Below are 27,643 nucleotides of genomic sequence, written 5' to 3'. Positions count from 1 at the left end.
ACCCAATACGGTAGCTCACTACCAACAGATGAACCTCCCCTCCTTTTTTCTTTTCTTGCCACGACTCACTTATGGCAAGGGATGAAGGATTCTCATGGCCTTACAGTGGTCTTCTTGGGAGTCAGGAGACTGCCAGCCAAATTCAAAGTCTGCCTGGTCCCTTTTGCCTGTCACCCCTTCTGATCTCCCACACACGTTAAACCAGTAGCTTACCTTTTTTAGTTGAAATAGTCCAAGCAACATGAGGGACAGCCAAGACCTGAGTGTGCCCAGTAACCAGTACAGCCCAGAAATCCAATTAAGCAGTTTATTTAAGAGGTGCATTTTTAAAAAGTGGAGAGAAGGGGGAGAAACAGAGAGTGTGCACAATCCAAAGGGTAATAAAACACCAAACTAGACTAATTCATTCTAAACTAGGCAAACAAACACAGCACACTGTAATCTCTGAAGCTGGCAGCCCCTGCAGCTGGTTGCAGGATTTTATTTGTAAGGGCTCTTAGCCTGGATGGGCTCCTGATTGACATGTGACTCCAGGGTAGCCCGTCAGAGAGGCTACACATAGCCAGGAAGGTGCAGACGACACCTTTCTGGAAATTAAGTGATTGGGCAGCTTCAGTGTTGATTCCTGCCCAAGTGGTCCAGCTTTCCTTGTAGACAGCCAGCTTCTCAGGAGGAGCTGTGACTTTTCTAATGGACATAGTGGAGGACTGGAGAATGTGGCTGTCCTAAAGGAAACAGGCTAGGGCAAGGCGGAACTGCATCACACCTGCTGAACTTGTTTTATTCCTGAAGCAGCCACACCTGAGAATCCCTCTTAGCCCTGTTTCTCCCTGTGAAACCCACCCATTTGAAGCCTGGTTTCCTCCCCAGCCTCTTCCTATTATGAGGTTCCCCTCCCTCCTTCCCACCCACCATCTACTTGTTCCTCCCCCCCCTTTTTTTTCTTTTTTTGTCTTCTCATAAATAATTGTGCTTATAACATTCTGAAGCACCAGCTGCGTGTGCACTTGAAAGAGGTGTGTTCTTGGGGCAGTGGATTTGCCCTGGACAACAGTATAAAAAGTAAGAAATGAAGGGGAGGGGGAGGGGGAGGTTTGAGCAGAAGAAATGTCAACAGGTTGATAGATGTGTCCCTGCTCTTTCAAGTTCCCCTTTATGGTACCCTCAGATCTCAGTTCCTGCTCTATGCCTGTGGAAGAATACTTGCCCTTGCCTTGGGCCCTAGCTGGTGCAATTTTATGCAGTTTTGTGGCCCAGTGAATTAAATGTGAGCAGGATTTTAGATGTTTGTCTCTGCTGCAGCTTCCTTGGGCAAGGTAGAATCTTTTAACCTTGGTTTTTCATCAGCAAAATGGGAACAGTGATGATCTGACTAGGGAGCATGAACAAAATTTAAGGAAGTGAAGATACAGATGTTTCAAATCTTCCTCCGACTTGTGAGTTGCTGTTGTCTGACTCTTCAAGGTTACTGTTTTTGAAATTCTTTTTTAATTTTTTCAAATAAGTTTTCTTAGTTATCCCACAATAAATCGGAGGTAGAACTGCTGTCTGTTGTGTTGTTTTGAGGGAGATCTGTGCAGGTTCAGGCTTGTGGCAGCATTTCTTGGCTCTCTGTGGAGTCTGCAAGAAGGTGAAATCCTGATAATTGGAGCAGGAACTCATTTTCATTTTAGTCTGGTCCCACATTCCTGGCTGTGTGAGTCTGCTATGCTCTGGTTGAGATGGACTAATGTGATTTCCTCCCCTTCTTTGTGGCCAGTTACAAGAAGTATGTTTTCCTTGATCCTCTGGCTGGAGCGGTAACCAAGACCCATGTGGCTCTGGCAACAGAGACAGAAGAGAAGCTCTTTGATGCCCCGCTCTCCATCACCAAGAGAGGACAGCTGGATCAGCAGGTGAGATATTCTGGGGTGTGAGGTTGAGGAGCCAGGGAAGGTTTAGGTTTCTTAAATGTGTGCGTTGCTTCCCACTCTGAATGTCCCAAAGCAATTTATAACCACCGTAGAATAATATTGCAGTGATTAAATCACACAAACATTATTAAAAACAGATTTAACAGTACTGTTGTTATCATTGATGCTGCCCAAGAATGCAAAAATGCATTTGCCTGATGCTGAAATGACCAGGTTGGTGCCAGGCAGAGCTTTCTGGGGAAAGCAAGCCATAAGTTGCAGGCTGCTGGAGAGAGATCCCATTCTGTCATGACTCTCCACACCTCCCTCAGATGTGGCATGCAGAGAAGGACCTCAGAGGACTTATCTCGGGGTCTGGGGAGGTTCACAGAGGGGAAGGTGGTATTTTTTGGTGCAGGTGAAGAGATTCCAAATTGCCCGTCTTCCCAGGGCTAGGCTCCAAGTGTTGGTGATGAGGGTGTCCTCTGAAAGAGATCCGTTGTCTCCCCACACCTTTCTGAGAGGCCTGTTGTTAGCCCTTAACTACCTCACATTTGATTTCAGAGAAAGAAGGGTCACAGTGAGCTTGCCAAGAAACCGGCAAGGGCCAGTAGCATGTACATTAAAAAAATAAGAAATGCCAGTTTATCATACCATAACATATTTTTCCAGGTTCTGAGAAGAGGGAGGCTCCGGTTGCCGTTTCTCCCCATGTTCCTCCTGGTTTTCTGCTTGAGTGTGTGTGTGTCTTGCTGTTAACCACAACTAATAGTCTCACTTTTTGTGTATATTCCAGGTGGCTGAAAATTACTTTTATGTGCCCGATCTAGGGCAGGTGCCCGAGATAGATGTGCCTTCCTATCTGCCTGACCTGCCTGGCATTGCTGCTGACCTCATGTACAGTGCTGACCTTGGGCCTGGCATTGCGCCTTCTGCTCCTGGTCCCGTTGTACTGGATCTCCCCACCTTCAGCACCGAGACTGCAGAGCCCTTCCGGCAAGGTATTCCTCCTCCTTTTTTTGCCATTAACCAGCCAAGATGGCTATACTCTGCCTCCACAGTCATGGGCAGCAATGCTTCTGAATACCGGCTGCTGGAAACTGCAAGAGGGGAAAATTCTCTAGTGCTGGGGTCCTGCTTGCAGGTTTCCCACAGGCATCTAGCTGGCCACTGTGAGAATGGCCATTGGTTGATCCAGGAGGCTCTTTTTGCCTTAAGTAGAATCCTATGCAAGTTCTGCTAACTTTCTACATTATTCGTTGTCTGTTGCTGAAGGGAAGGAAAGGGAAGGGAGAGCATACCGAGGTTAGCTCTTTTACACACAAGCGGCGTATCCAAAAGGACTGTCTCCGTATGCTTTCTTACTATGTCATCTGAACGCAGGGGAATGAATAGGGCTGCCAGGTTTGCAGACTGCCAACTCATTTTAAGTAGGAAGCGATGACCCTTGATCTCTGCTCCTGATGTTAATTATTAGACCCAGAACACCCTTGATTTAGTTTAATGGTTCTGGTGAACATTGGGGAATAGTGATTTGGGGCCGACTTGTATGGTGGTCCTGTTTATTAGGAGGTTTGGGGTTGTGACAGTGTCCGATTTGGTTGCAGAGGGGCTAGACCATTTCCTTCTGTGAGTTATTACTATTGCATTCCGCCCCGCCCCTCCATATGTGTGATAATTGTGTTTTTTCTTGAAACATGGGGGGTACAACTAATTGCTGTCCTAGAGGCCTGCAGAATTGAAAACTCTGGAGCATCCAGGACAGGGTTGGGAAACTTGTGGTGCTCCTGATGTTGGCAACTCCCTTCTATTGACTCCAGCTAGCATGGCCAATGGTCAGGAGCAATGGGAGCTGTAGTTCAGTAAGAGCTAAAGGGCCACAGCTTCAGCACCCTCCGTCTAGGGGCCAGGACTAGTGATGCGGAAAGAGGGCTCGCGTTTGCACTCCCCTTTCATTTTGTTAATCTTTATTCCGTTGTCCCTCTTTCAGATCTTCAGGAGGGTGCACCCCCACCACCGCCTCCTCCCCCACCTCCACCCCCACCCCCAGCAAGTGCTCCACCTCCCCCACCCCCTCCTCAGGCCCCACCTCTGTCCAAGTCTCAAGGGAGCAAAGAAAGCAGTGCAGCATCGTCAGGTAAGGCTGGCACTCTTCTGGGTTATTTGGAAGATTTAATTGTAATGCAATTCACGTGTTCATGAATATGCACAGTCTAATTGTATTTCTTACAACAGGGCTGGCTAACCTGCAGCCCTGCAGGTAGAAGGGTGGGGAATATTGCTAGACCTCGACTCCCATCATCTCTGACCATTGAGCCATGCTGGCTGGGGTTGATGGGAGTTGAAGCCTAGCAACATCTGGTGGGCCACAGCTTCCACACCCCTGCTCATTACTGTCCCCCATATGACAGACTTGGGGTGCAGAAGGAATGGGGAAGAGCTGAGGCTGACAGTGGCCTGCCTAAGTCCACTTAGCAAGTACAGGGCTGGGGTGAGAGTTGGACCGAGGACTTCCTGGTTTGCAGCTCCGTCTCTCTAGCCACTACACCAGCATTTGTTAAATTTGTAGTTAGCCTGACCTCTCCTTTAAAGATTTTCTCGAGCTTGGAAAAGGACATCAGCAGGCCCTTAGTCCCTCCCCTGGGATTGGAACCTAGAGATCAGGGGGACCTTGAGGGAGGGAGTGGAGTGGTTTAACATGATGCTCAGGAAGCCACGACACAAGAACTCCAAAGTTCCCAGGGCAAAAACAGCAGAGCTCTTTAGCAAGGCATCTTGCCGCATCCTTTTGGACTGGTCCCAAAGCCAGATCAGGCATGCAGTCACTGCTGGGGACCACAGTGCGGGTATTTTGAAGAGCCCATTTCTCTCCCTCTCTGCAGCTGCTGTTCAGGGGGCACCAAAGGAGGTTGTGAACCCGTCGAGCGGCAGGGCCACTCTGCTAGAGTCCATCCGCCAGGCTGGCGGCATTGGGAAGGCCAACCTCCGCAGCGTCAAAGAGCGGAAGCTGGAAAAGAAGAAGCAGAAGGAGCAAGAACAAGGTGCTGGCTGCTCTCCCCGTTCTGTTTCTCCCCCAGTCAGAGCCAATGGGTTGTGTCAAATGCGATCAAACATGGCGGAGCCTAAGGTGCCTCCTCCAGCAGACTGGGCCCTGTATTTACTGACCACATTTAACCTCCAACTGCAAGACTACATTACTGCATTTCCTTAGGAATGACTTGGCTGCTGGTTAGAAAGGTTATTATGGGAAGCATTCTCATACTGAGAACCAAGGAGGCAGGTTAGAGGAAGTGGCCTCTTAAAAACGTGGCTTAGCCTTTTTCTAAGCCCTCTTCACTCTCTGCTTGGGCTCCATTACAGCCTTGCATTTCCTTAGGCTTGGTTCAAATAAGCTGTGTGGTGCTAATAGGGCCCATTTAGTCTGGCAGGGCAGGTGGCAGGGAGACAAGCACAAGGGGGTTTGAGTCAACTAATGCTAGGCTTTGTCCCCTTCTGCCCAGCCGTGAGAGCTAGAACCTTGTTGCTTTTTAAAAGGAAAGCTCTGGACCCGGTTTCTGTGCTCCTTTGGCACTGCAACACACTCATAGCCCTGCCCATGTATTGTGTACCAATATTGCTATCTACTTTCAGAGCGGTGCAGGTAGAGCAATCCCACCAGGTTTCCCATTGACTTTTTAAAAATGAAGTCTTGTCAAGTACTATCTATCTATCTATCTATCTATTTGGCAGCAGACTTCCGCTACTTTCTGCATTCCGTTATCGTCTGTCTGATTTTGTGGTTTTGTTTCCCCCCAGTGAGAGCCACAGGGCAGGGTGGAGACCTCATGTCAGATCTCTTCAACAAACTGGTCCTCCGGCGCAAAGGTATGTTAAGATGCATCAAAATGTTCCCTCTCCAGGTTTCTAGCAAGGCAAAAGTTAGGGAGCCTGTTGTTGGCAGAAAGTATGGCTTTCTTCTTACAGTTCATCAAGAGGTTCAGAGCCAAGTTACACATTATGCAGATTTAGATTCCCCCCAGCACTTTTTCCAAACCTTCAAAATCAGTTGTGTGTGTGAGATTCCCCATTGGGAGGGAAAGTCAGGTGCACTCCACGTCCCAGACCACTGTAGGAAATGCTGGACTAGATGGGACTTTTGCACCCTCCTGTCCAGCAGGAGGGTCTCATGCTGACTAGTAGAATTACTTGCTGCTCTGCAAGTTCTGTCAACTTGCTGTTAAGAGGTATTTTTTGCCCCCATCAAAATGAATTTGGATTCTCCAAGTGTTCCAAACTAATCAGTCACTCAGATAATGTCAAGAGGTTTCTCGAGTGCTGGATATAAACACTCAGATATCCCAGCTAAGCTGCTCTTCTTGCCCTCTGCTGCTTGTTAACTCTTCCTCCTTCCCCAGGGTTTTAAGGCCCTTTTGGGTGGGGGAAAGGGGCAGGGAGGGCATGGCAGCAGGGGTGGCAAGGGGCAAGCCCAGCTTGAGTGGAGCAGTGCTCAATGGATGGCTCCCTTTCGCTTAAATTGGGGCTGACCTGTTCAAACCAGATGCACCCAGCCCTATGAATATTCACACCGTCTCTAGGTTTCATCTGCACTAGAAAAGTATTAATGTCACTCCCAAAAGATTGGCAGGGTTTGCCAAATCAAGCACAGCTAGAAGACTTCTGTAGTGGGTGCACTGCAACAGCAGGACTCTTCTCTCGCCTCTCCACCACGATTCAGTTTGCTCCCAGATCTGTTATATCTGGAGCAAAATCTATAGCCCCCTACCAAGTGAAACAGGCTCCAACTGTGTTTCTTAATGTGAAACTCACTGCAACAGTCTGAAAATCCATGTGCAGCAAAATAGCACAGAAGATGCAACACCAGATTGCTTTTTGCTGACTTGGCTGTGAGGGCTGTACGTAAGAGCCTGCTGGATCAGGCCAATGGCCCATCTAGTCCAGCATCCTGCTCTCAGTGGCCAACCAGATGCCTCTAGGAAAGCAGCAAACAGAACACGAGTGCAAAAGCTCTCTGCCCTTCCCATTGTTTCCAGCAACTGGTATGTGGACAAATTACTGCCTCCACATTGACAGCCACCCTCCTCCTCCTCCATGAATTTATCCAAAATCCTCTTGTAAAGCTTTTACCTGTCCTAAGTTATTCCAACATTCAGCCTTGTTGGATGTCCACAAGTTCTAGTGTTAGAAAGAAAATCTTCTGTATCCACTTTCTCCATGCCCTGCATAATACTTTTCTCTAAAGTCCCAAATGCTGAACTGCAGGCATACTGGAGTCCTTGAGTTCCCGAGAAGGAAACACGAGCAGTGGCAAGACATAATACTTGCTACAGAATTAGGTCCAGGCCTGACCATGGTGTTCTCTGAGGACTATGAGGCATTCTCTTCCCATTAAGCCCGTAATAAGGAATTTCTCTCTCCCATCATCCCTGACAACTGGCTATGCTGGCTGGGACAGGGGGCAGCTATAGTGCAAAAGCAGCTTGGGGGGGCCAAAGGTTCTCTGTCCCTGCCTTAAGCCTTCCTTTCCTGGCACAGGATTCGACAGAAGGCTTTCTGGTTCACTCTGCTTCTGTTTGCTGAGCTAGCTTGCTTCCCTTGCCCTCTAGCTCACTGGCTGCCACTGGCTTCATGCAGCGTGTGCTTTCCTTTCCTCCCAATGCAGGCATCTCCGGCAAAGGGCCTGCAGCTGGAGGAGACAGCAACACCCCCAACGTGCCAGCAGGCGCCTTCGGCCGCATCTCTGATACGATCCCCCCTCTGCCACCGCCCCAGCAGCCAGCTGGCGAAGAGGATGAAGATGACTGGGAGTCCTAGATCTGCTCCTGGGACTTTGTTGTGAGTTCACTTCCATTCTGTTAACCTGGGACCGCTGCTGGGCTGAAGAAAGCGCTTCAGTAAGAGAGAAGCAACCTCTGGTCAGGGACACACTGGTCTCATCGAGAGATCGTATGTTTGTCTTTCCCCTTTCCCCGTTCTGGCTTGTTTCTAACTCTTGCCAAGTATGCTTATTGATGGACAGCTGCTGCTTCCGCCCAGCTGTGTGAACCATCTCAAGTTGCCCTCTCTGCAGGACCTGCTGCTCATGCTCAGAAGACCAAAGTCAGGTTAGTTTCTCTACTTCTGAGAAGACCTGCCCCTGCAATGGGATAGGATGCATGAAAGAGCATCATCAAGGCTGTTCTGATCAGCAAAAAACCATTTACCTCCTTGGTCTGAGGCCTGCAGGGGGGAGTGATATGGGCTTTGAAGGGTGCATAAGGACTGGGAGAGGCTTTTTATTTTCTCTCTCAGCCCACTTTTCTATGTAGTCGGCTGTGCAAGGAAGCAGCACCCTGACCTGTCAATGCAATGGAGTACTGATTTTTAAAAAGTCAAATGCAAGTTAACTGCTGATTTGTTTTCTGCTATGTATCTTCAGTGCAGAATGTAAAAGACAGAATTATAAATCTGATACCCAGGAAGACAGGGGTGATGCCACTTTTTTTTACAGCCGGCGCCACTAAGCTTTTTGGGGACAGATACACATACACCTTGCCCCATTTGAATGGCCACAGGAGAAGCTTAATTACACTAGTATTAAAAAACTCACTCTCCAGTTCTCTCTTCTCTGCCCCCAAACAATAGATCATCAGATGCAGGAGGTAAATCTACCTCTCCCCTTTCTCTTTACTCTCTATTATCTGTGGACGAAAGATTACATTTGCTTATGGTCACATTAGGTTAAGGCAGTGGAAACTCTTTCTAGTTGCTCTGGGGAGCACTTAACGGCTGGATGCATCTTTAACAGGGACGTATAATTGGCCGAGAGTTCTTAGCTATCAAATGGCTTTGTATATTATGGTCTCCCATTTATATAATACTTGAGGAACTGTAAAAGGTTGGTCCCACTTTTAATGCATGGAGGGCTGTAAGGAGCAAGTGGTTTAATGAAGCCTTCAGTTCTTTAGTTCTTGCATGCATGCAAGATCTGTGCCTTCTTTAATGAGGCTTTAAAAGGGGGAAAGGGATCGCAAGACACAGCTTGTCTTCTTCCCTGGATGGACCAGTAACTACTTCACCAGTCCTGTGGCTGTTGCTCTGACAACAGGAACTTTTTTGCTTAAAGTTCAGATAAGCAAGCTGAAAGCTTAGCACTCCCTTTGCTGAAAGGATTTCTTCAGTTTAAACTTCTCATCAGCCAGGCTTACAGCTTCAAAAGCTGAAGTGACCCCAGTCAGTGTCCTCCTGACACACGTTCGCTCTCTTTCACTTTGTAGTTGGTCACATTTGAGCAGAGGGGAAAGGGAAAGAAGCTTTGGCTTCTCACGCTTTAAAACATATTTAAAACAGACCTCTACAATTCTCCAAAACCTCTGCTTGGGTTTTCTCTCCCTCCCATCTGAGCCAGTTCTAAAAAACCAAAAACACAATTTTTCCATTGACTTGTCTGAGATCCAGGCATAGCTGTCAACTTTTCCCTTTCCTTGCGTGGAATCCTATTCGGAATAAGGGAATTTCCCTTTAAAAAAAGGGAAACACTGACAGCTATGGATCCCGGACAAAGTGTGTCATTTCCACTAATGAAAATCCCTGTAATGTCCGGGAAAATCCTGACATATGGCAGCCCTTATCTATAGAGATGACAAGAGAGAGAGGGGCCCAGAACCACCACTGGTGCAAATATGCAAGGGGGACTAATGAACAAGGGATACATCACAAGGGATACAGCTGCTCACTTACCCTCAGGAACAGAGCAACTCTTGTCTAGCACAAACAGAAGAGCACCCCTCTGCTCCCACAGGGCTTCTGTAACCTGAACTCATAGTGCAACATGCCTTAAAGGCTTGGCAACACAAAACTCCTCAAGCATGAAGTTTGAAAGAATGCTTTAGCTATTGAGAAATTCAAAAACAATATTGACATAAACAAACACTGAAGGCACTTCACACAGAGGGGATGAGGCAGCTGCAAGCATTTCCGTTATCTGAAGGGTAAAGACTCACAACTTGATCTCTTCTCCACATGAAACTGCAGAACAGAAAAATGGAAATTACATCAGGCGTGGAACCACCAGAAGCAACAGGAGCACAATCCCAACAGCCGAGCCATGAGCAGGCGTTAAGCACCTGCTGGAACTGGGGAGGGGGGAGGCAGAACTAACTAGTTGTGCCCCCACCATTTCTCCCGCTGAGTTCTACAATGCCAACATTGAGGCGACACAGGAGGAAGCTGCTAGGCAGGGCCACCCCCATGGACTGGATGTAGAGAGGTGACAGCCTAGGGGGAATGGAAAAACTCAAGCGGGGGGGACAACTTTTCCCCAAGCCTTTCCCTCCCCCCCCAAAAAAAAATTGAAGGGAAAAAAGGATTACGAAATACCTTCTTTCCAAACAATACACAAATGTTTAAGGCCAGGTGTTAATATATTTAGTCTCTTAAAATGATTTCTGAAACTCTTAACAGGAAGACGTCTTCGTAAAACTATGTACTGTATCATTACAAAACACATACACCAAGGACAAGCAAGCACCAAGCTGTGTACTCTCAAATGTAAGCACAAGATGTATTTCTGCCTCTTAGAGGGCACTGCCATTGTCACAAGAGAAGGGAGAAGGATTCAGTGCCTTCTTTGTGGCCCTCTCATTTCTGCCCTCTTAACTAGGCCTCAAAGAACTTGGGAGTGGGAGAAAGAACTGAGCAACGTTAATATTGTTGCCATCCAATGCATGCTGCTGCAAATATGTTGGGCCAAAAATTCAAAAGACAAAAACGTAAGCGATGGTAACACCACTTCTGCATTTGACTGGACAACAAGGCCAAGGAATGCAGCCTGGAATTCTGCCAAGCACATCCCTCCTGCAACGTGGTGGCAAGAGCTTTGCTCAATACAGCCTCCAACTCCTCCTGCTTTCTTACACACTTCTTCCATTTTCTGCAGCGTGTGGGGAGGGGGAACCTGGCCTATGCTTGGAAATACACCAAATCAAGAAATAAAATGAGATGGGAAAAACCAGAGGAAAAAGTATTTCCCCCCTTTCAATAGACATAAAATTTATGGAAATTTCGAAGCTAACGAGATTTAAGAAAGAAGGTAGGCATGTGATGATGTTGGTGAGCTGGTGTTCCACACATCCTCATAAACCAACCTCCACTGCAAGCTACGGTATCTTACCAATGCCAAGAGTCTCATTCCGTGTGTGTGTGTGTGTTGTGGGAATAAGCAGAGCCTGGCATTGTGACTCACCTTTCTTAGTGCTGCAAAGGCTGGCCCAAAGACAGGTTTGGTCTGAGTCCTGCTCTTGATCCACTGAGGTAGTTTGTTGAAAATAGCTGGGCGGGCATACCTGTGATCTAAGAGCACAATGCTGGCAAAGTCCTTTTGATGGCGAATTGCTCTCCCTGTTAAGAGAAGCCACACACACAAATCACTCAGCTGTCAACTTATTACAGCAGGAGCAGCCAATGTGATGCACTAAGGCAACCTTACACATGTTCACAGAATTACTGCCCCCCCCCCCAACGTATGAGATGACCGCTGCATGAGAAAGAAAACTAGTTCCTCTTCTGGCTTACAAAAGCGTCCTTGCCCAGTTACTGCTATGGGGAGATTCTCTCTTACCATGAACAGCTAGGCATGTGGCTATTTACAAGGCTGGGTTAACGTGACGGATGGCAGCTTGAGGATTGCGCAAAATTATTGACAGGTTGGCACTTTTGTTCCTGTTGCTTTCACTGCTTGAGGTTCAGGCTACATGCATCAGAAATAGCTGCTTCTAAATTCTGCCAGCCCACAGGAAGCCACCATCACTGCTCTTTTGGAGAACATCAAAACCCACTTGCGAATTCTGCACTTACCTATTGACTGGTTGACTGCTTTCATGCACAAGTTCTCAATCAGAGTTCTGCCTGGTGCCTGGCCTGCAGTTTTTGGCTGGAGGAGGGAAACCAAGATGACAGAGGAAGGTAAGAATGAGCAAAGTATCCCCAGAGTCAAGAGCCTTCCTGACTACCCACCCTGAATGCTGCAGCAGTTTCAGAGGACAGCACCAGAGCAGGTATGAAAGCAGCAAGGACTTGGACTACATTTTGGCCTGCCAGTCAAGTCAGGTTGCATATCCAGTACTAGCTGGAGCTGGGCTTGAAGAAAGGGTAAAAGGAGTCAGTTTTCAAAGCTCCACAGTAGGGAGCTATCTTAAATAATGGGGAAACACCTGTCTAGGTGTTTAGCTTTAGAATAAGGTAACGACAAATGAATTTCAAAGCCTGAGATTCCATCTTGATTTGGGCCCTGCATAAGAAGCAAAAATAAGAGGTGTCCCAGGAACTGAGCATGGAAATGTGCTGCTTGAGGTACAAACACATATCCTGCCTGATTTAGCAAAGAACAACCCCCACAAAGAACCCTTACATCATGAAAGCAACAGCACTATCTCATTCCCAAGCCAATAAACAGCCAGTGCTCTCCACGCACAGAGACATTAAGGGCAATTAATACAACATGCATGGCTCATGCACGACAAGCAACTCATGTCACAGTATCAAGGCACGATGAATCAGCCACCTAAGAGGAACTGTGCAGTTTCCCACTCACCTCAGATGTAATAAAGTTTTCAGCTAAGGCTGCCTTATGAGCTCCCCGTGAAGAAGCCCTAAGCTTTTTTTAGATTTCAGCTCGGCATTTAATACCATTCTACCACAGCGTCTGATGTCTAAACTGGAAGATCTGGGGCTTCCGTTATCACTTTGTGGGTGGATATTGGACTTTTTGTCAGACCGCTCCCAGAGGGTTCGGTTGGGCCCTTATACCTCTAAAATGCTTAAGACTAACATAGGAACACCACAGGGATGCGTACTCAGTCCGCTCCTTTATATTCTCTACACGTACGATTGTGTCGCTGCTCACCCTAGTAATAGGGTTGTCAAATTTGCAGATGACACAACCGTGATTGGGCTCATCCCTGAAAGGGAGGGTGAAACGCACTATAGAGATGAGGTGGAGCGGCTGACAGAGTGGTGCAGAGCTAACAACTTGCTCATAAATACAAGGAAGACAAAGGAGCTTGTGGTGGACTTCAGGAGACAGAAGAGCAATATCCAGCCACTTTTGATTGATGGGGTCTGTGTGGAGAGGGTAACAACGTTCAGATTTTTGGGCATTGAATTACAAGAGGATCTGTCCTGGAGTGTCAACACAAGGGGGCTTGTGAAGAAGGCGCAGCAGAGACTGTACTTTTTGAGAATTCTAAGGAAAAACCATCTTCCGCAGAAACTGCTGCTTGCCTTCTATCACTGTGCCATTGAGAGCGTGCTCACTTATGGCTTATGTGTGTGGTACGGAAGCTGTACTACCCAGGACAGGATGGGGTTGTGCAGAGTTGTTAAGGCAGCAGAGAGCATTGTTGGCTGCCCACTCTCCACCTTAGAGCAGATTTATGCCACAAGGTGCCATAGGAAGGCACTGGACATAGTAAAAGATCCATCGCATCCTGGTCACTGTCTCTTCGAGCTCCTGCCGTCGGGACGGAGATACAGGACGATGAAGACAAGAACGAGCCGTCTTAAGAACAGCTTCTTCTCCAGAGCGATCTCAGCCCTGAATGGGAAGCCTGGACTTTGAAAGTCATCTAATCTTCCTTGCTGTACTATGCTGTATTGTTTTAATTAGTGTTTTTATGGAGCAGTCGAGTAATTTCGTTGTCCCTGAGAGGGGGCAATGACAATAAAGATATTATTATTATTATTATTATTATTAAGCACTGTTCTGCCTGATGCTATGAGCCTCTGTTACCAGCCACTAATTTGATACTGCAGTAGTTGAATTCCATTACATGGACCAAGCTGTTAACCTCATGTAAGAAGGGGGAATAATTACAAGCCTCTCTCACTCAAGATGAATGGAGAGAGATAGAGTGAGTGAGTTGAATTTTTAAGCACTTTGGCTTTCAAAGGAGCAACATTAACTTTCTAATTTGGGTGGCCAGTGGGGGGGGGGGGAAAGGGTGGGGTGGGAAGGAGCTCTTTCCCAAGAAGAGCAAAAAGGTACATGGCTATGAAAGAATCTCCATAATGCAAGCGTGTCCCTAGACTGCTTTGCCACATTGCAAAGCAGATCCAGCAAGAGTAGAAAGGGGTGGACAGTTACCATAGTCTTGTCAAGGTATGCCATTTTCTCTTGAAGTTCTGGAGACTTGATGTTGGGGTAAGGCATGCCCACCAAGATCACACACCTAGGAATGGGGGGCGGGGGGAGACAAGAGAGAAAGACAGACACCCACCAACCACAGGTATTTCGTTAGCTTTTGTAATAATACCACAATGCTCCTTTTAGCAGGAAAATGTCAAAGAGGCCATGTTTCATCCTAACACTGCATTAATAGGATTGTGGACCAAGTACATTAGATGCAAGACAGTTTTCCTCCTCCTGGAATTATGCATAAGAGCTCAGGAAACTTTCAAATAAACTGAAACAGAATTCGGGCAACCATTTTTTGCCGTGGGGGTGTGGAGAAGGAGGTTTAATCTAGCGCAAGTTTGCTCCCTGTGAAAACCTGTGCCTCTAGTAGCACTTCTGGCTCAATTCAATTTCTGAGACCTATTTTAGTCCTCTAAGTAACAGTGGGGTAGGACGGGCCTTAAGAGGAAATGGCCGCATCTTGCTAAAGGCAAATCATCGCTTAAGGAAGTCCTTCCAACATCCAGAGGCTGCAAGTCTCCAGTCTATGCATTTAATGATTTTATTATTTATATGTCACCCATCCGACTAGGCTGCCCCGGCCGTTCTGGGAGGCTTCCAGCAAAAACAAAAAACAAACTACGGTAAAACATCACTGCCAAAATCAAAAACAAGAAAGTATTTCAGCTGCAGAACTGCACAGAAAGGGTTAATGGGGGTGGGATTTCCACATCTCCTATCACAAGCCAGTCATTTACCTTCCCAGGTCATCAGAAAAATTGATTCCTTCGCTCATTTTCCCACCAACGACAGAGAACAGCAGCGCTCCTGTCATGGGGCCTCCTGACTGGCTGCAACGCTGCATAAAAGAAAGCCCCGCCCCCCGGGGGTGGGTGGTTAAAGGCTGGGAAATGAGCCCACCTCTGGGCCAAAGTAGCAGAGTGGCCGTTTGGCTGAGCTGATACAAGAGCACTGCCTTTTCCCACTAAGTACTTTAGCAGCCTGCCAGCCCCATGGCTCTCACCTTGACGCACTTGGCATATTCAGCCAACACCTGCTCCACCTGGTTTGCTCGCTTTGGTTCCTGAAATATCTGTTTTAAAAATGCAGAAAACATCAGTTGATGGAGAGATGCTGAACTTACACAAAGCACATTATCATTATCAGTTCACAGTGGTACCTCAGGTTACATACGCTTCAGGTTACAGACTCCACTAACCCAGAAATAGTACCTCGGGTTAAGAACTTTGCTTCAGGATGAGAACAGAAATTGTGCATTAGCTAAAGTGGTGCTTCAGGTTAAGAACAGTTTCAGGTTAAGAACGGACCTCTGGAACGAATTAAGTACTTAACCCGAGGTACCACTGTAGTTGCATGTTGTCTTTCTGCACACAAAAATCATGCTGAAAGTTGCTTAATACAAGGAGATCAGCAATACATCACAGGATCAACCACTGCAAGAACAATTTCATAATAGCAAACAAACTTAACAGAATACAAAAAACAACAACAAAAAACCCACCCCAGAATTTCAATTCAGTAAGTGTAGCAACATTACACCTCCAGGCAGTAGCAAAAACAACTCAACCTTGGTCCAAAATATTCCAGCAGCTGTTTCTAAATTCACTACAGATTAGACAAGAATCAGGTGAATCTGACCAAATATGGAGGCCTCGGCTTCCCCACTGAGAATTAACTGCTCCTTTGGCACAACCAGTTCAGGCAGCATCATAGCAGGAAACATGGAGGAAGACGACAAGAGACTTGGCACCGGAATAACCCTCTTCAGACCTGTGTAGCATCTGCACCGTCACAGCAAGAGGATCTTCGCTATGCTTTTAATTTTTTTTAATTAAAAACACAGATTTTGTCAGTAAGAAACTAAGGTTCAAATCCCCAATTGACTGTGATGCTCCTCAATTGGGTCCTGGGCAACCTGGTTATGAGGACACAAATTGAGAATCACACACACACAACTGAATGGGTTTTTATTATGCAATGCCATATGTCCCGTTTGCTCATGATTTGTTGTGCTCACAATGAACTCTCAGGATTTAGCTCTCCAGGTTACAGAAGCTTAATTTTCGATTTGCAAAATAAATTTCAAATGGCCCTCATCTCTGGGCTCTTGTCTGCCTCCGCTGCAAATGAGCCAAGCTTGCTTTGAGAAAGCATGGAGCAGTGCTTAATCTAATTTAGACCCAAGTACACCAATCAGTCGCCCAGCAAGTATTGCTTATTCATTATTGGGGGGGGAGGGTGGGGGGAGGGGAATTGGACATATAAACAAACATCCTCTCTGCTTCACTGTGCAGGCAGCGGGAACAACTCAAGGAGAGGGAACAAAAAACAGAGCAGAGGACTGTAATCAGCCAATAATGGTTTGATTCCGGAACGAATGGCTTCCGCTTAAAAGCACCAGCAGCACCCGACCGAGCAATTACCTTCTTTTTAGAGGCCAGCTGGGTAAGCACCCCGGTCTTCTCCCAATGCGTATAAACCTGCTTCTCGTACTCGTAAGAGGGGAAGAAGCACACCACGCCCCCAGGGACGACGTTGCACAGGTTGCAAAGGATCCGTCCCACCTCAGCCATCTAAAGAGAGAAAAGAAGCCACCACAATCTTTAGGGCACCGGATTCAAAAGCCACTGCCTGTTGAATAAACATTCACAAACTTCTTATTGATAACATCTAGATAGATAAATTAAGGATCTGCACAGTTTTGTAACATGCAGAAAATAACATATGTTGATAAACCAGAGAGAGGAGCCGAGGGAAGTCTGGGGGGAGGAGGGAGGGGAAAATGGGGGGGATTTTTAAGGATGATATGTTTTTTGATAAAATGTTATGTTGAAATTACTAATATTTTAAAAAACAAAACAAAAGCCACTGCCTGTATTAGGCCCAATATTAGGCCCAGAGGAAGGGGCTAGCCCGCAAGCCCCACCCGCTACCCTCCTCTCCTTCACCTCATTTGTCCTAGCAGTGGTGGCTTATTATTTTGTACGAAGCGCATTGCCAGTTCTGAAAAGGCTATCAAAATGGAGTACGTTTTGCTACATCCAAACAGCTGCTGTGATAACAGAATGCTGGGCTCGATGAGTGCCTGGTCTGTTTACCAGCAAGGCCTTTACTGATCCAGCAAGGCCTGTTGTATCTCCCCCCCCCCCCCCCCAGCAAGCTCAAAACATGAAGCGACATATCTTGAACAGTCAAAGGAGTGGGACGGATACTGACCATCTGAGGTAGGCCTCGCTTCTCATAGGTGAATTCCAGCTGCTGGTTGGATGGGCCACTGCAGAGGATGATGGGTAAAATGTTGTCTGGGGGAATCACGTGACCTGACAACATATAAGCAGGCAGGAGGAATGAGAGGCAGTGAAGCTGAACAGGCATCCCTCTTCATAGCCGCTTGGAAGCAAAGCCGTATCCGAGCCCACCTCTGGACCCACAGGTCACCAGCAGATTTTAGTGGTCAAGCAAATTGTGTGGTAAAGGTAAAGGGACCCCTGGCTATTAGGTCCAGTCATGGCCGACTCTGGGGTTGTGGTGCTCATCTCGCTTTATTGGCCGAGGGAGCCGGCGTACAGCTTCCGGGTCATGTGGCCAGCATGACTAAGCCGTTTCTGGTGAATCAAAGCAGCGCATGGAAACGCTGTTTACCTTCCCGCTGGAGTGGTACCTATTTATCTACTTGCAATTTGACGTGCTTTCGAACTGCTAGGTTGGCAGGAGCAGGGACCGAGCAACAGGAGCTCACTCCGTTGCGGGGATTCGAACCGCCGACCTTCCGATCAGCAAGTCCTAGGCTCTGTGGTTTAACCCACAGCGCCACCCGTGTCTCTAAATTGTGTGGTAAAGTCACCTTAAAGAGAGCCACTAAAAACACAAGGTGTAATTTAATCGGAGCAAGGATTCCTTACTCCCTGACTGAACGCTTGAAAGTCACAACTGAAGGGGTGACACGGAAAGGAAGGTGGGATGTGAGTTTCGCACTGACACCTGTGCATAACACAAGTAGCTGTGGATTCTCATAGCAAGCACTGATTCTGTCTGGGGACTGGCATGAGCCACACTGACTGCTGATTTTGTGACATTTCTTCTCAGCCTGGAGATCTGTAAACAGGCATATTTCCATGGTGACACCCACGCCTTCAAGATTCTCTCCTCCTAAAGAAACGGGTCCTTGAAACAATGCCCTGAATCACTCCTACTTTGGCAAGCAGGAGAGAAAGATCATTTGGCTCTTAACTATCATATGCTAATAGCAAATTCGATTACCCAAGTGTGAATCCTTACACAGCCAAAAGGGCACCACCCACAAACAAACTGGGGGGAGGTAGGAATGCTTAGGGAAACCCCAAGGTTTGAGAAGGACAAAAAGAGAGAGAGAAAGCCTAAGAGGACACCACACACACGTACGTACACACACACACACACACACACACACACACACACACACCAGTCCAATGCAGACAAATTCTCAGTGGGCAAGGAATGACAACTGACTTGGGGGGCATGGATTGGAGTCTGCTGGAAGCAGGCATGGCTGGCTGGAACCCTGAATGGGAGCAGTGTTTTGCTGCAGGTCCCACTTGTCCCAAACATGATGTCCCTGTCCTACACAGTCATGTTCATATGGCAGGAAGCCCTAGTTAATTCACTGGAACCTGCAGCCATCATTGCATTGTCCATCTTGGGTTTTTTAAGTGGAGGGAGGAAGACAGCAGTTCTGGCCCTTTTGCTTTCAGCTTAGTCCAAGTACAGCTGCATTCGCCACTGTGGATGCTGCCAGGGATTCCCCGTGTAAAGTGATGCTGGAGGTGGGAGGCCACTGGGCTGCAGCATTTCGGCAGGCAAGGATGGAGCAGGGAACGTTTTGCTACACACAGTGCCATAGCAACAGGCAGGCAGGGTCCATCTGCCCACTGCAATTTGCTGGATGATAATAGTAATTTTAAAAGCACTCCTTTCCCTTCCCTGTCTCCCAGGCTCACCGCAGGAGAACTCCTCGATCCTGTCGGCACCAACACCAGCGCAGACAAGCAGCTGCTCCCGGAAATCGGCCACCTGCAAGTCACAAGGCTTTCATAAAAATCTAGGAAGGCTCAAGCAGTAGGCAGGGCTAGATGGGCTCATGTGCTCTCCCCCTTGATTTTGGCCAAGGTCACCCAAGTCCTGCTACCCAGAAACCAAATCCTGCTACCTATGTAGGAAGCTGCTGTATATACAGCAGTTCATGCTACTTGTCCATAGAGCCCAGTATTGTCTACTCAGCTGGCAGCAGCTCTAAAGAGCTCTGCTAGTTGAGATCTTTTTAAGTGTAAATTGCAAGAACTGGACCTGGGTGTCCTGCATGCAAGGAATGAGCTCCCTTAGCAAACTATTGTCCAGTCAGACACACTGACCCATTGCACCACGGGAAGAAGCCATTCAAGAGACGGAACCAACCCTCTCATCATATTGCTTCCCTGTTTCTGAGATGCCTACAGAACCTCCCAGTATCTCTTTCACCCACAAGGCAAATATTTCAATGGTGCACTGTAGTAATATTCAGCTGTGGTTGCTAGCCTGCCCTGTGACTTTAGCTGCTGTCAAGCTAGCTTTTATGATTTATAGCTGTTTTTCTGCAATTTTATTGAATCTGTATTCTGCCCTGGGAATCTGCTAAAATCTTTCTGCAATTTTATTGAATCTCTATTCTGCCCTGGGAATCTGCTAAAATGAAAGGTGGGTTATAAATGCACCTAATAAAATAAAGAAGCAAAACAAAGAGCGGGCCCAACTCTTTCCATTGCATCTCCAGAGCACACGAGTAAGAGAACAACTTTCTAATAAATTTACCTCTCTGGTGTGTGGTCTTTTCTTAATTTTTTTTCTGGGCTCCACTATGTTTTAAACTACTGTTGCTTACTTTGAATTTTTTGGAACTTTAAAAAAAGCTTTAAATTATTAATGTTGTATTATCTTGATTTTATGCTCTATAAATGCCTCGAACAGAACTTTGTTCAGAAAGGCAGCCTAAAATAAGTAACGTTCAAAAATAACATTCAGAAACCCTCAGTGAAAAGTCCTTCAGATAATGCCTGCGTGGCAAGACAAACCCAGATTTGCAAACTATCCTTAAGGCTGGCTGTACACCAGCAGGTTGTCAACATCACAACTGAACTGTGACACCAAGCAGTCGTGTGCCACATGTGGAAGACCAAAGTGGCATTTGCACCACAAGGTTGGTGTGCAATTATTAGGCTGCATCCAGAACAGTAAATGGCCACAAGACCATTGCAAAGCTTGTGCCTTCCCACATTTCAGGAATACAGCGCATACCCTGACCATTTCTCTTATTTCTGTCCCATCTGACTTGCTTTTCCAGATGGTGCAACTTGTATCTCCCTCAGTCCCACTGGCCATGCTAGGAAATGAAGTACAGTACTGCCACCAAGTGGCTCCTTCATCACATCGTCAGATTTTATTGTATTCCCTTCTATATTGCAAACACAGAACCATTAGAGTTGGAAGGGACCCCTGGGGTCATCTAGCCCAACCCCCTGCAATGCAGGAAACTGCAGAACCCCATCCAGTTTGAAACCATACCAAACCCAGCTTAGCTTTGCAAATGTGCTAACTGTTTTATTGCTGCACTGCTAGGAGAACATTATCAGATTTCAGTTAAAAGCAAAACATCCTAAAAAATAAAAAACTGAAGCAAGATGTATTCAAGAGAACAGCAAGGACAAAATGGGCCATCTAACAATGTTTTTTAAAAACAAATGCATCTTTTTTTCTTAAGAAGATTTGCTGAAGTAACTAAGCCTTTTATAGTTGGCACCTAAAGATCAAAGCACATGGTGCCAGCTTGATTTCATGAGGCAGAGAGTTCCACAGTCCCCATGACGCCACACTCCATGCACAACTTCTCGTCATGGACAGCTGACATGCCTCAGTGGCCGAATACAAAGACTGTGCAGTGGTCAAGGGAATAAGGTGGCCTTTTTAAGTACCTAGGAATCTGCCTTATACCGAGTCAAGCAATTGGTCCATCTAACTTAGTACTGTCTACACTGACCGGCAGCAGCTCTCCAGGGTTTCACATAGAGGTCTTCTACCAGCCCTACTTAGAGATGCTGGGGACTGAACCTGGAGCCTTCCACACGCAGAGATGCTCTACCACTGAGCTGCAGTCCTTCACAGTACGCAGAACCCAGGTTGCTTTGGGCTTTATAAACCAATGCTAAGGCCTTGGAGACAGAGCACTGGAAGCCAGTGCAGCTCCATAATCATGAACTAATGAAGTTGCACTGTTTTTATCCTAGTTGCAGAATTTGGGGCAGGAAGTGTTGTAACCTTGCCCAACGGGGGGCTTGAACCCACAATGTCTCATGCTCTACCAACTGAGCTATGCGTTGTCAAAGCCCATCCTCCTCCCTCTTCCCCAGTTATGAAGGGGCTTGTACTGGCCTTGTATGGTACAGCTTAGAGCTATGGGGCTGTAAAGAAATCCATGCCAACAATTTTCATACCTAGTTATATGACCATATGAAGCTGGCTTAGACCAGATGAGACCACTGGGTTCATCTACCTCAGCATTGTGCCCACTGACTGATGGCAGCTCTACAGGGTTTCAGACCGTGAACATTCCCAGCCCTATGTGGAGATGCCAGGGATTGAATTTGGGATCTCATGTGTGTGTGTGCACGTGTGCACATGCACACACCTTAAGCAGGAAAGCAGAAGTAATAAAAACATTCCTCCCTGACTTTTGAAACTAGCCAGACAGCACAGCCCCCTTCCAACTGGGTTTGCTGGTTAGCTATACACCCAAGGTTTACTCCTTTCCCCACCCCCTATATTCTGCAGCTCCACTTATACACTGCCAGCAGTTGGGGCTCAGATGCAAAAAGCCTGGCAGAGACTGGTCCTGCCACCATGGTGTTACTGAAATACTGATTTTTCTGAAATGACCCCTTCTGGCAAGATCACCGCTTGAAGGTGAAACACAAGAGGCTAAGGATCCAGGACTTATCAAAAGCAGCAGGCAGCCTGAAGAAATAGGGCAAAGAAGCACAGGCTTGAATGTCAAGCTTCTAATAAATAATAATAATAATAATAATGATGATGATGATGATGATGATGATATGAGCCAAAGACTCAAGGAGGCACCTTATAAACCTAGCAGATTCTGTTCTTTTGCCAGGAAGAGCCTGCTCCATAAAAGTTATGGAGATTTAGGTTGTGTATTGCTTAGGTTGTGTACACCACCAGTTTAAAGTGGATTTGGGGCCTCCAGCTGTGCAAGTGTTTGACACCATCCGCATACTGTTGTCATCATTCCCCCTCCAACACTTATTTAATTCAGATTTTCCTGATCCTTTGATAACATGATAGGAGAGAAAAAACCAGACATAAAATTGTTACCCAAAGGTGGGCATTCTGGAAGTGCATTATGTGAGCCTTCCCCCCCCCCCTTTATGGGTCCCATTTATCACCAAGGTTACAATACTTCCTGCTCCAAATTCTGCAACTAGGATAAAAGCAGTGCAACTTCATTGGTTAACCTTCAGTGTGAGTTCACAGCTTCCTAAAGACAGCGTGTAGCCCCTTCTACCACTGCCTGCTTGTAAGCAACCGCTACTCAGACCAGACCAAAGTCTAGAGATGTCAAGAAATGTCTCTCACCGGCTGCATGGTGCCTCCAGCAATGACCACGGCCCGACACTCCTTCAGCACCTGGGCAAAGTGCACCGCTGGATTCAGAAGAAGAAACTTGAGGCTGCTCAGAGCTAAAGTGCCTGGAAAAGGAACACAGAATCATAGAATTGGAAGGGACCCCAAGAGCCATCTAGTCCGATCCCCAGCAATGCAGGAATCTCAGCTAAGGCATCCCTGACACTGGGCCATCCATGTACCCAACACTGTAATTTCGCCTAAAGATACATTTTGAGAGCGTTGGAGAGGGGTGGTTTGACAGCACCACTGCTGCCTGTACCAGAAGAGCACTGTTGGTTTTCCTGTCCCACGTCTGGCTCCAAGCAAACAGATCCTTGCGGATTTTCAGGCTGCGTTGAACTAAACTGGGGGGAAACTCTCTCAATGAGAGAGAGTGGCTTCTCACAGAAGCAAGTGGCTTTTCAATCCTTGTGGCCCAGGCCTCATCTGTACCAGCAACTGCAATTTTAGTTAGTTAAATAATGTACTTAAAACATACGCCCGTCAACTTGCCCCGTACCTTGCCGGGTGAGGATGACTCTTCCATCTTGGTTTGCGTTTGTGAGCGCAGCCAGGAACCCCTCAATGTGCATTAGGGGAGATGCCATTTTTGGCTGCTCAGCCTCAGCCTCTCCAGGGGAGCTGTGTTGAGTCCCTGCAGACCAAAAGAGCAACCTCAGCTGGTGAACTTAGTGCCACAAAGCCAGGGGATGCTCAGCAGCTAGGAGGGTAACAAGCTCAGAAGACCATTTTCATTCATACCACATCTGAAAATTGTTAATGAGATCAAGCAGAGAAGCTGATGAAACTCTTGCCAATGCAGGTTCTCTGCTCGTGGTCTAAGTGTCCTGTGTAAAAATGCCCACAGCCCCATCAAAACTTAATTTATTTTGGAAAGAAGGAAAAAATTCAAGCTGTTTCCCCCTAAATGAAGAAAAGGCATTCAGGAAACAGCTTCGGTAAATTAACTTGCTCCTCAGGGTGAATGGACACACCCTGGTCCACATGGACCTGAAGCTCTTGCATGCTTGAAAAGTCCCCATTCATTTCCACAGTGAGCAATCCCATACATGTAAAAGAATACATGTGGGTCGTCTGATTCCATTGAGAGGAAGGGCAGCACACACAGGCAGAGGATACACCAGCATCACCATGGGGTTACGAAATCACTGCACTGGCAACCATTATAATTGGTTCTGCCTTTTCTAGCCCATTTCACAACTCAACACCTGAGCCCACCTTCCTTCTCTTGCCTCTTGTTCAAAGTTTGCAGGAAATTCTGCAAGCCCGATATCTTCTGGTCTTCTTTCCGAGTTTTCAGAGCTCCAGACGCCCCGTACCTTTCGACAAAGCCAAAGAGCTGCCAAAATGTAGACAGATTAGAAGTAGTATTAAGGTATTGCCCATAACAACTGATTCTACGCTCAGGGACCTTTCCTGCAAAGTCTGCAGAATCTGGCATGGTAAAAAACAACAACTTTAGAACCCACTGCAACTTCTACATTCAGACAATGTACACGTTTGGCTATAAAGTGATGCCCAATTGGCTGGGATCACTGTAGAAAGGAGATGAAATGTATTTTATGCTATTCATTCTTTGTTAAGCTTGTTGTTGCTGCTGCTGTATTATTATTATCTTGCATTTTTATTCCTCTTTGTGGCTGTTTTAATTATTTTTTTACTTCGATGTTCTGCTTGTTACATTTGCAAATCTTATAAAAACATTTTTTTAAAAAGAGTAAGGAGACAGAAGCCCTAACCAGGAATAAAATGGTATCAGCAGCAGATATGGGAACAGACAAAAAAAATTAAAACAATATTTTCATTATTAATTTCAACCCCCAGAAAATAGTCCCTTCCCCAGTGCTACCTTTTTCCTCTGAAAATTCAAACTGGCAACCATTCAGAGCAACTTCATATAAGTGACCTTTTGTGTGAAATTGCAGAAACCAGTTCCATTAAGTTCCTTGGATTTACTTTACAGGGGAGAAAGGGGGGGGGGAGAGTTTCTAGTCCCCAAGACTGCAGAGAGAAACCTGCAAAAATGTTGCAGCAACAAGCAGCTTTTGTACAGGCATCTGAGCAAAAAGTACCTGCCCCCATTCTAGGAGAATAAAAGGCAGAAAGAACAATACCTTCCTGCTGATGAGGCTTTTCGCACAGTAGTGTTGAACCTGTTGGAAGAGAGAGAACACACAATGGAACGCTCTTACTCATCTTATTTGCTTAGCTCCATATCCCAGCCGCCTCCGTCCAACTCAACTACTTTTATTAGTTGCTCCAGCAGAAGACTGAACTACACTTCACTTCACAGGTTTAAGTTAGAGGTGGATTTGTAAGAGGCAGAAGCAAGCAGTCCTCCAAAGGATTCCTACCACGCTCCAAGGATGCTCAAGCTTCGAGAGTTGCCACTCTGCCACTGCCATGCATGTGGCTGGCTCTTCTAGGAGGAGAAAGTCCTTGATCATTGTTAAGTAACATAAACATGCATTTTCTTCTGGAAAGATGGGAGTATGTTCCTTGCCAGTAGGAAACCACCACAGTAGAGAGGAAGCGGGGTAAACATTTCCTCCCCTTCCTGATGTGCTAGGTTTGCATGCATGGAGTATATAATTTTTAATGCTTCTCCGAATAAAAGAAGATAAAAGAGGGGATTTCCCTCCTTCCTGATGTACTTTATGGCCCACCCTATTGTTCCATTTGTAAACTGTTTGAATTGGTTTTAATATTGCGTTTTTATATTGTTTTCACCTGCCCAAAGAGCTTATGCTGATGGGCAGGAAAGAAATTCAAGAAACCCGATGATTAAGTTTTTAAAAGAGTAATACTACAAACCAGTGTAGATACTATCTATTAAAATAAACGTAGAAGATGCTGCGGATGATTCAAGCGGACCTATCTCACATAAAGACCGGGAAAACAGATTATGTTTTAAGCTGGCACCGGAAGGAGAACGTTGTCAAGACCAGGGCAGGGCCAGAGCTCAGGGGTGGGGAATTTGATTTGCATGCAAAAGGGTCCAGGTTCAATCCTTGGCAGCTCCATTGAGGGATGGGAACATCCTATGCCTGAAACTCTGGAGAGCCATTGCCAGTTAGTGTAGACGATACAGTGCTAGATGGAACAATTTGGTATAAGGCAGTTTCCCATTGTCCTTATTCCATGGGGAGGGCATTCCACAGCCTTCTCACATGCTACCACTCACTTTCCCATCCCTGAATATCAAGAAGCCCCCCCCCCCCCCGCACTGTGAATGACACCTGGAACTTCTTGTTCATGAAAACAGGGGGGGCTGGCTAAAGGGAGCACCACCACCACTTTAAACTTTGTTGCTTAGCAAGTCCAGAGGAGGAAATAAAAACACATACTGGAATACAGTAGGTTTTGATTTGGAAACAGAGCATATTATTATTATTATTATTATTATTATTATTATTATTATTATACCACCCTTCATCAAAAGATCTCAGGGTGGTTCACAAGCTAAAAATACAAATAAGTAGTTGAAACAAAAACAACAAAACACTCTTCAGAGCTGGGACATTGAGTTCGCACAATTCTAGACACTGGAACAAACCAATCCATTCCTAACCTTGAAGAGGTTGATGTTGTCAATCTGGCACTGGAACAGAAAGTCATTGATAGATTTCAGCTGCACCCCTGGGGGGACGGGAAAGAGAGAGAGAGAGAGAGAGAGAGAGAGAGAGAGAGAGAGAGAGAGAGAGAATTATCCTAGAGAGATATTCCTTATTCACTCCCAATTAGGTACCCCATATCTCCAGCTGACCCATGTCATTTCAGACATACCTGCTTGTGGAATGCTCTGAGTGTTTGGATTCTGATTTATATTTCCTGTAGAACACAAAGAGCAGAGCAATGAAAAACAGTTTACAAAAAAGCCACTCTGAATTAAAAGTGCTGTTTCCCAAAAAAATCCTAAACAGGGAGCTGAGATGACAAGGGCAGAATCCTAAGTGCACATATTAGCTCATGCGTGCCACTGAAAGCAGGGGGTGACGTCCGAGTTGCCATGCTTAGGATTCTGCCATAAAAAGAATCATTTACAGCTGCGGACAGCAGCTGCCTAGAAACTGGTACCTGGAGTACCGTGTCTACTTCTGGGTTCAACGTATGATTTCTGTTTATTTTTTAAAACTGGAACATGTCCAGAAGTGAGCTATCGTGTGAGGGATCAGGAAACCACATCTATATGAGGGAATGGGTAAAAAATGTGAGTAAGATACTAACTGCAGATGAGCAGACTTGCCCTCTGTTGCTCCAGAAGGACTCATGGGTAGAAATGGAAAGGAAGCAGATTTCAGCCAAACTTCAGGAGACACTAAGAACAGCAAGAACTATTTGACAGTGGAATAGACTGCCTTGAGGTGGGGCAGGGATGATGGGCTCTCCATTGCAGGGGATGGCCAACCACTTGTCAAGGATGCTATAGCTGCAGACCCCTACACTGAGCAAGAGGCAGAAGTAGATGATGCCACGCAATTCTGAAGTTCTGTCACTCTCCAAGGCTGCCACCTAGAAGGAAACGTTTCGTTCCAATGCTGTGCATTCATGGCTGTATCCCCCCCCCTAAACACAGATTCCAATTTGCTTCTCATTAAAGGGCTTATTGCATTTGTACATGCTTTAAAAAAATAATTCAACAAGCAATTTGGAATTTGATTACATTAAGCTGGTAGCAAGTTCGGTAAATACAGGAAGTTGACTTAATTATATGGCGTATAGCCAAAGCATGAGCAGCCACCTGGGGGGGGGGGGAGAAAACCACGAGCAATAAGCAGATTCCTCTTTATGCACCTCTTAAAAAACCTTCATTTAGCTGCATAGTTTCCTGTTATAATGAACAAAAATGGCAACTGAGAAAAGGTTGAGGCAGAAG

The 27,643-nt window shown here is 46.4% G+C and overlaps 2 protein-coding genes across 8 annotated transcripts in view; one reads left to right on the top strand and one right to left on the bottom strand.

Moving 5' to 3' along the window:
* Positions 1-8,350, top strand: part of WASHC1 (WASH complex subunit 1) — a 63,347-nt gene extending 54,997 nt beyond the window's left edge. For both annotated transcript variants that reach the window (XM_053405686.1, XM_053405685.1), the window contains exons 6-11: positions 1,760-1,895; positions 2,689-2,893; positions 3,883-4,029; positions 4,775-4,933; positions 5,688-5,756; positions 7,552-8,350. In XM_053405686.1, coding sequence (XP_053261661.1) covers positions 1,760-1,895; positions 2,689-2,893; positions 3,883-4,029; positions 4,775-4,933; positions 5,688-5,756; positions 7,552-7,703 — 868 coding nt within the window. In that variant the 3' untranslated portion in view covers positions 7,704-8,350. The remainder of the gene's footprint in view (positions 1-1,759; positions 1,896-2,688; positions 2,894-3,882; positions 4,030-4,774; positions 4,934-5,687; positions 5,757-7,551) is intronic.
* Positions 8,351-9,742: 1,392 nt separating this feature from the next.
* DDX11 (DEAD/H-box helicase 11) overlaps positions 9,743-27,643 on the bottom strand; it is a 35,340-nt gene continuing 17,439 nt past the window's right edge. For all 6 annotated transcript variants that reach the window (XM_053405529.1, XM_053405528.1, XM_053405527.1 and 3 more), the window contains 15 exons: positions 26,554-26,598; positions 26,339-26,406; positions 24,882-24,920; positions 23,986-24,106; positions 23,267-23,401; positions 22,717-22,829; positions 19,038-19,110; positions 17,278-17,381; positions 16,485-16,634; positions 15,065-15,133; positions 14,799-14,899; positions 14,011-14,095; positions 11,724-11,799; positions 11,113-11,267; positions 9,743-9,896 (listed from right to left, as the gene is read on the bottom strand). In XM_053405529.1, the coding sequence (XP_053261504.1) occupies positions 9,849-9,896; positions 11,113-11,267; positions 11,724-11,799; positions 14,011-14,095; positions 14,799-14,899; positions 15,065-15,133; positions 16,485-16,634; positions 17,278-17,381; positions 19,038-19,110; positions 22,717-22,829; positions 23,267-23,401; positions 23,986-24,106; positions 24,882-24,920; positions 26,339-26,406; positions 26,554-26,598 (1,382 nt within the window). In that variant the 3' untranslated portion in view covers positions 9,743-9,848. The remainder of the gene's footprint in view (positions 9,897-11,112; positions 11,268-11,723; positions 11,800-14,010; positions 14,096-14,798; positions 14,900-15,064; positions 15,134-16,484; positions 16,635-17,277; positions 17,382-19,037; positions 19,111-22,716; positions 22,830-23,266; positions 23,402-23,985; positions 24,107-24,881; positions 24,921-26,338; positions 26,407-26,553; positions 26,599-27,643) is intronic.

This window comes from Podarcis raffonei, chromosome 10, assembly GCF_027172205.1.
Source record: "Podarcis raffonei isolate rPodRaf1 chromosome 10, rPodRaf1.pri, whole genome shotgun sequence".
Lineage (NCBI taxonomy): Eukaryota > Metazoa > Chordata > Lepidosauria > Squamata > Lacertidae > Podarcis > Podarcis raffonei.
Note: the sequence above shows the minus strand (reverse complement) of the source record. Positions and strands in the feature narration are given on the sequence as shown.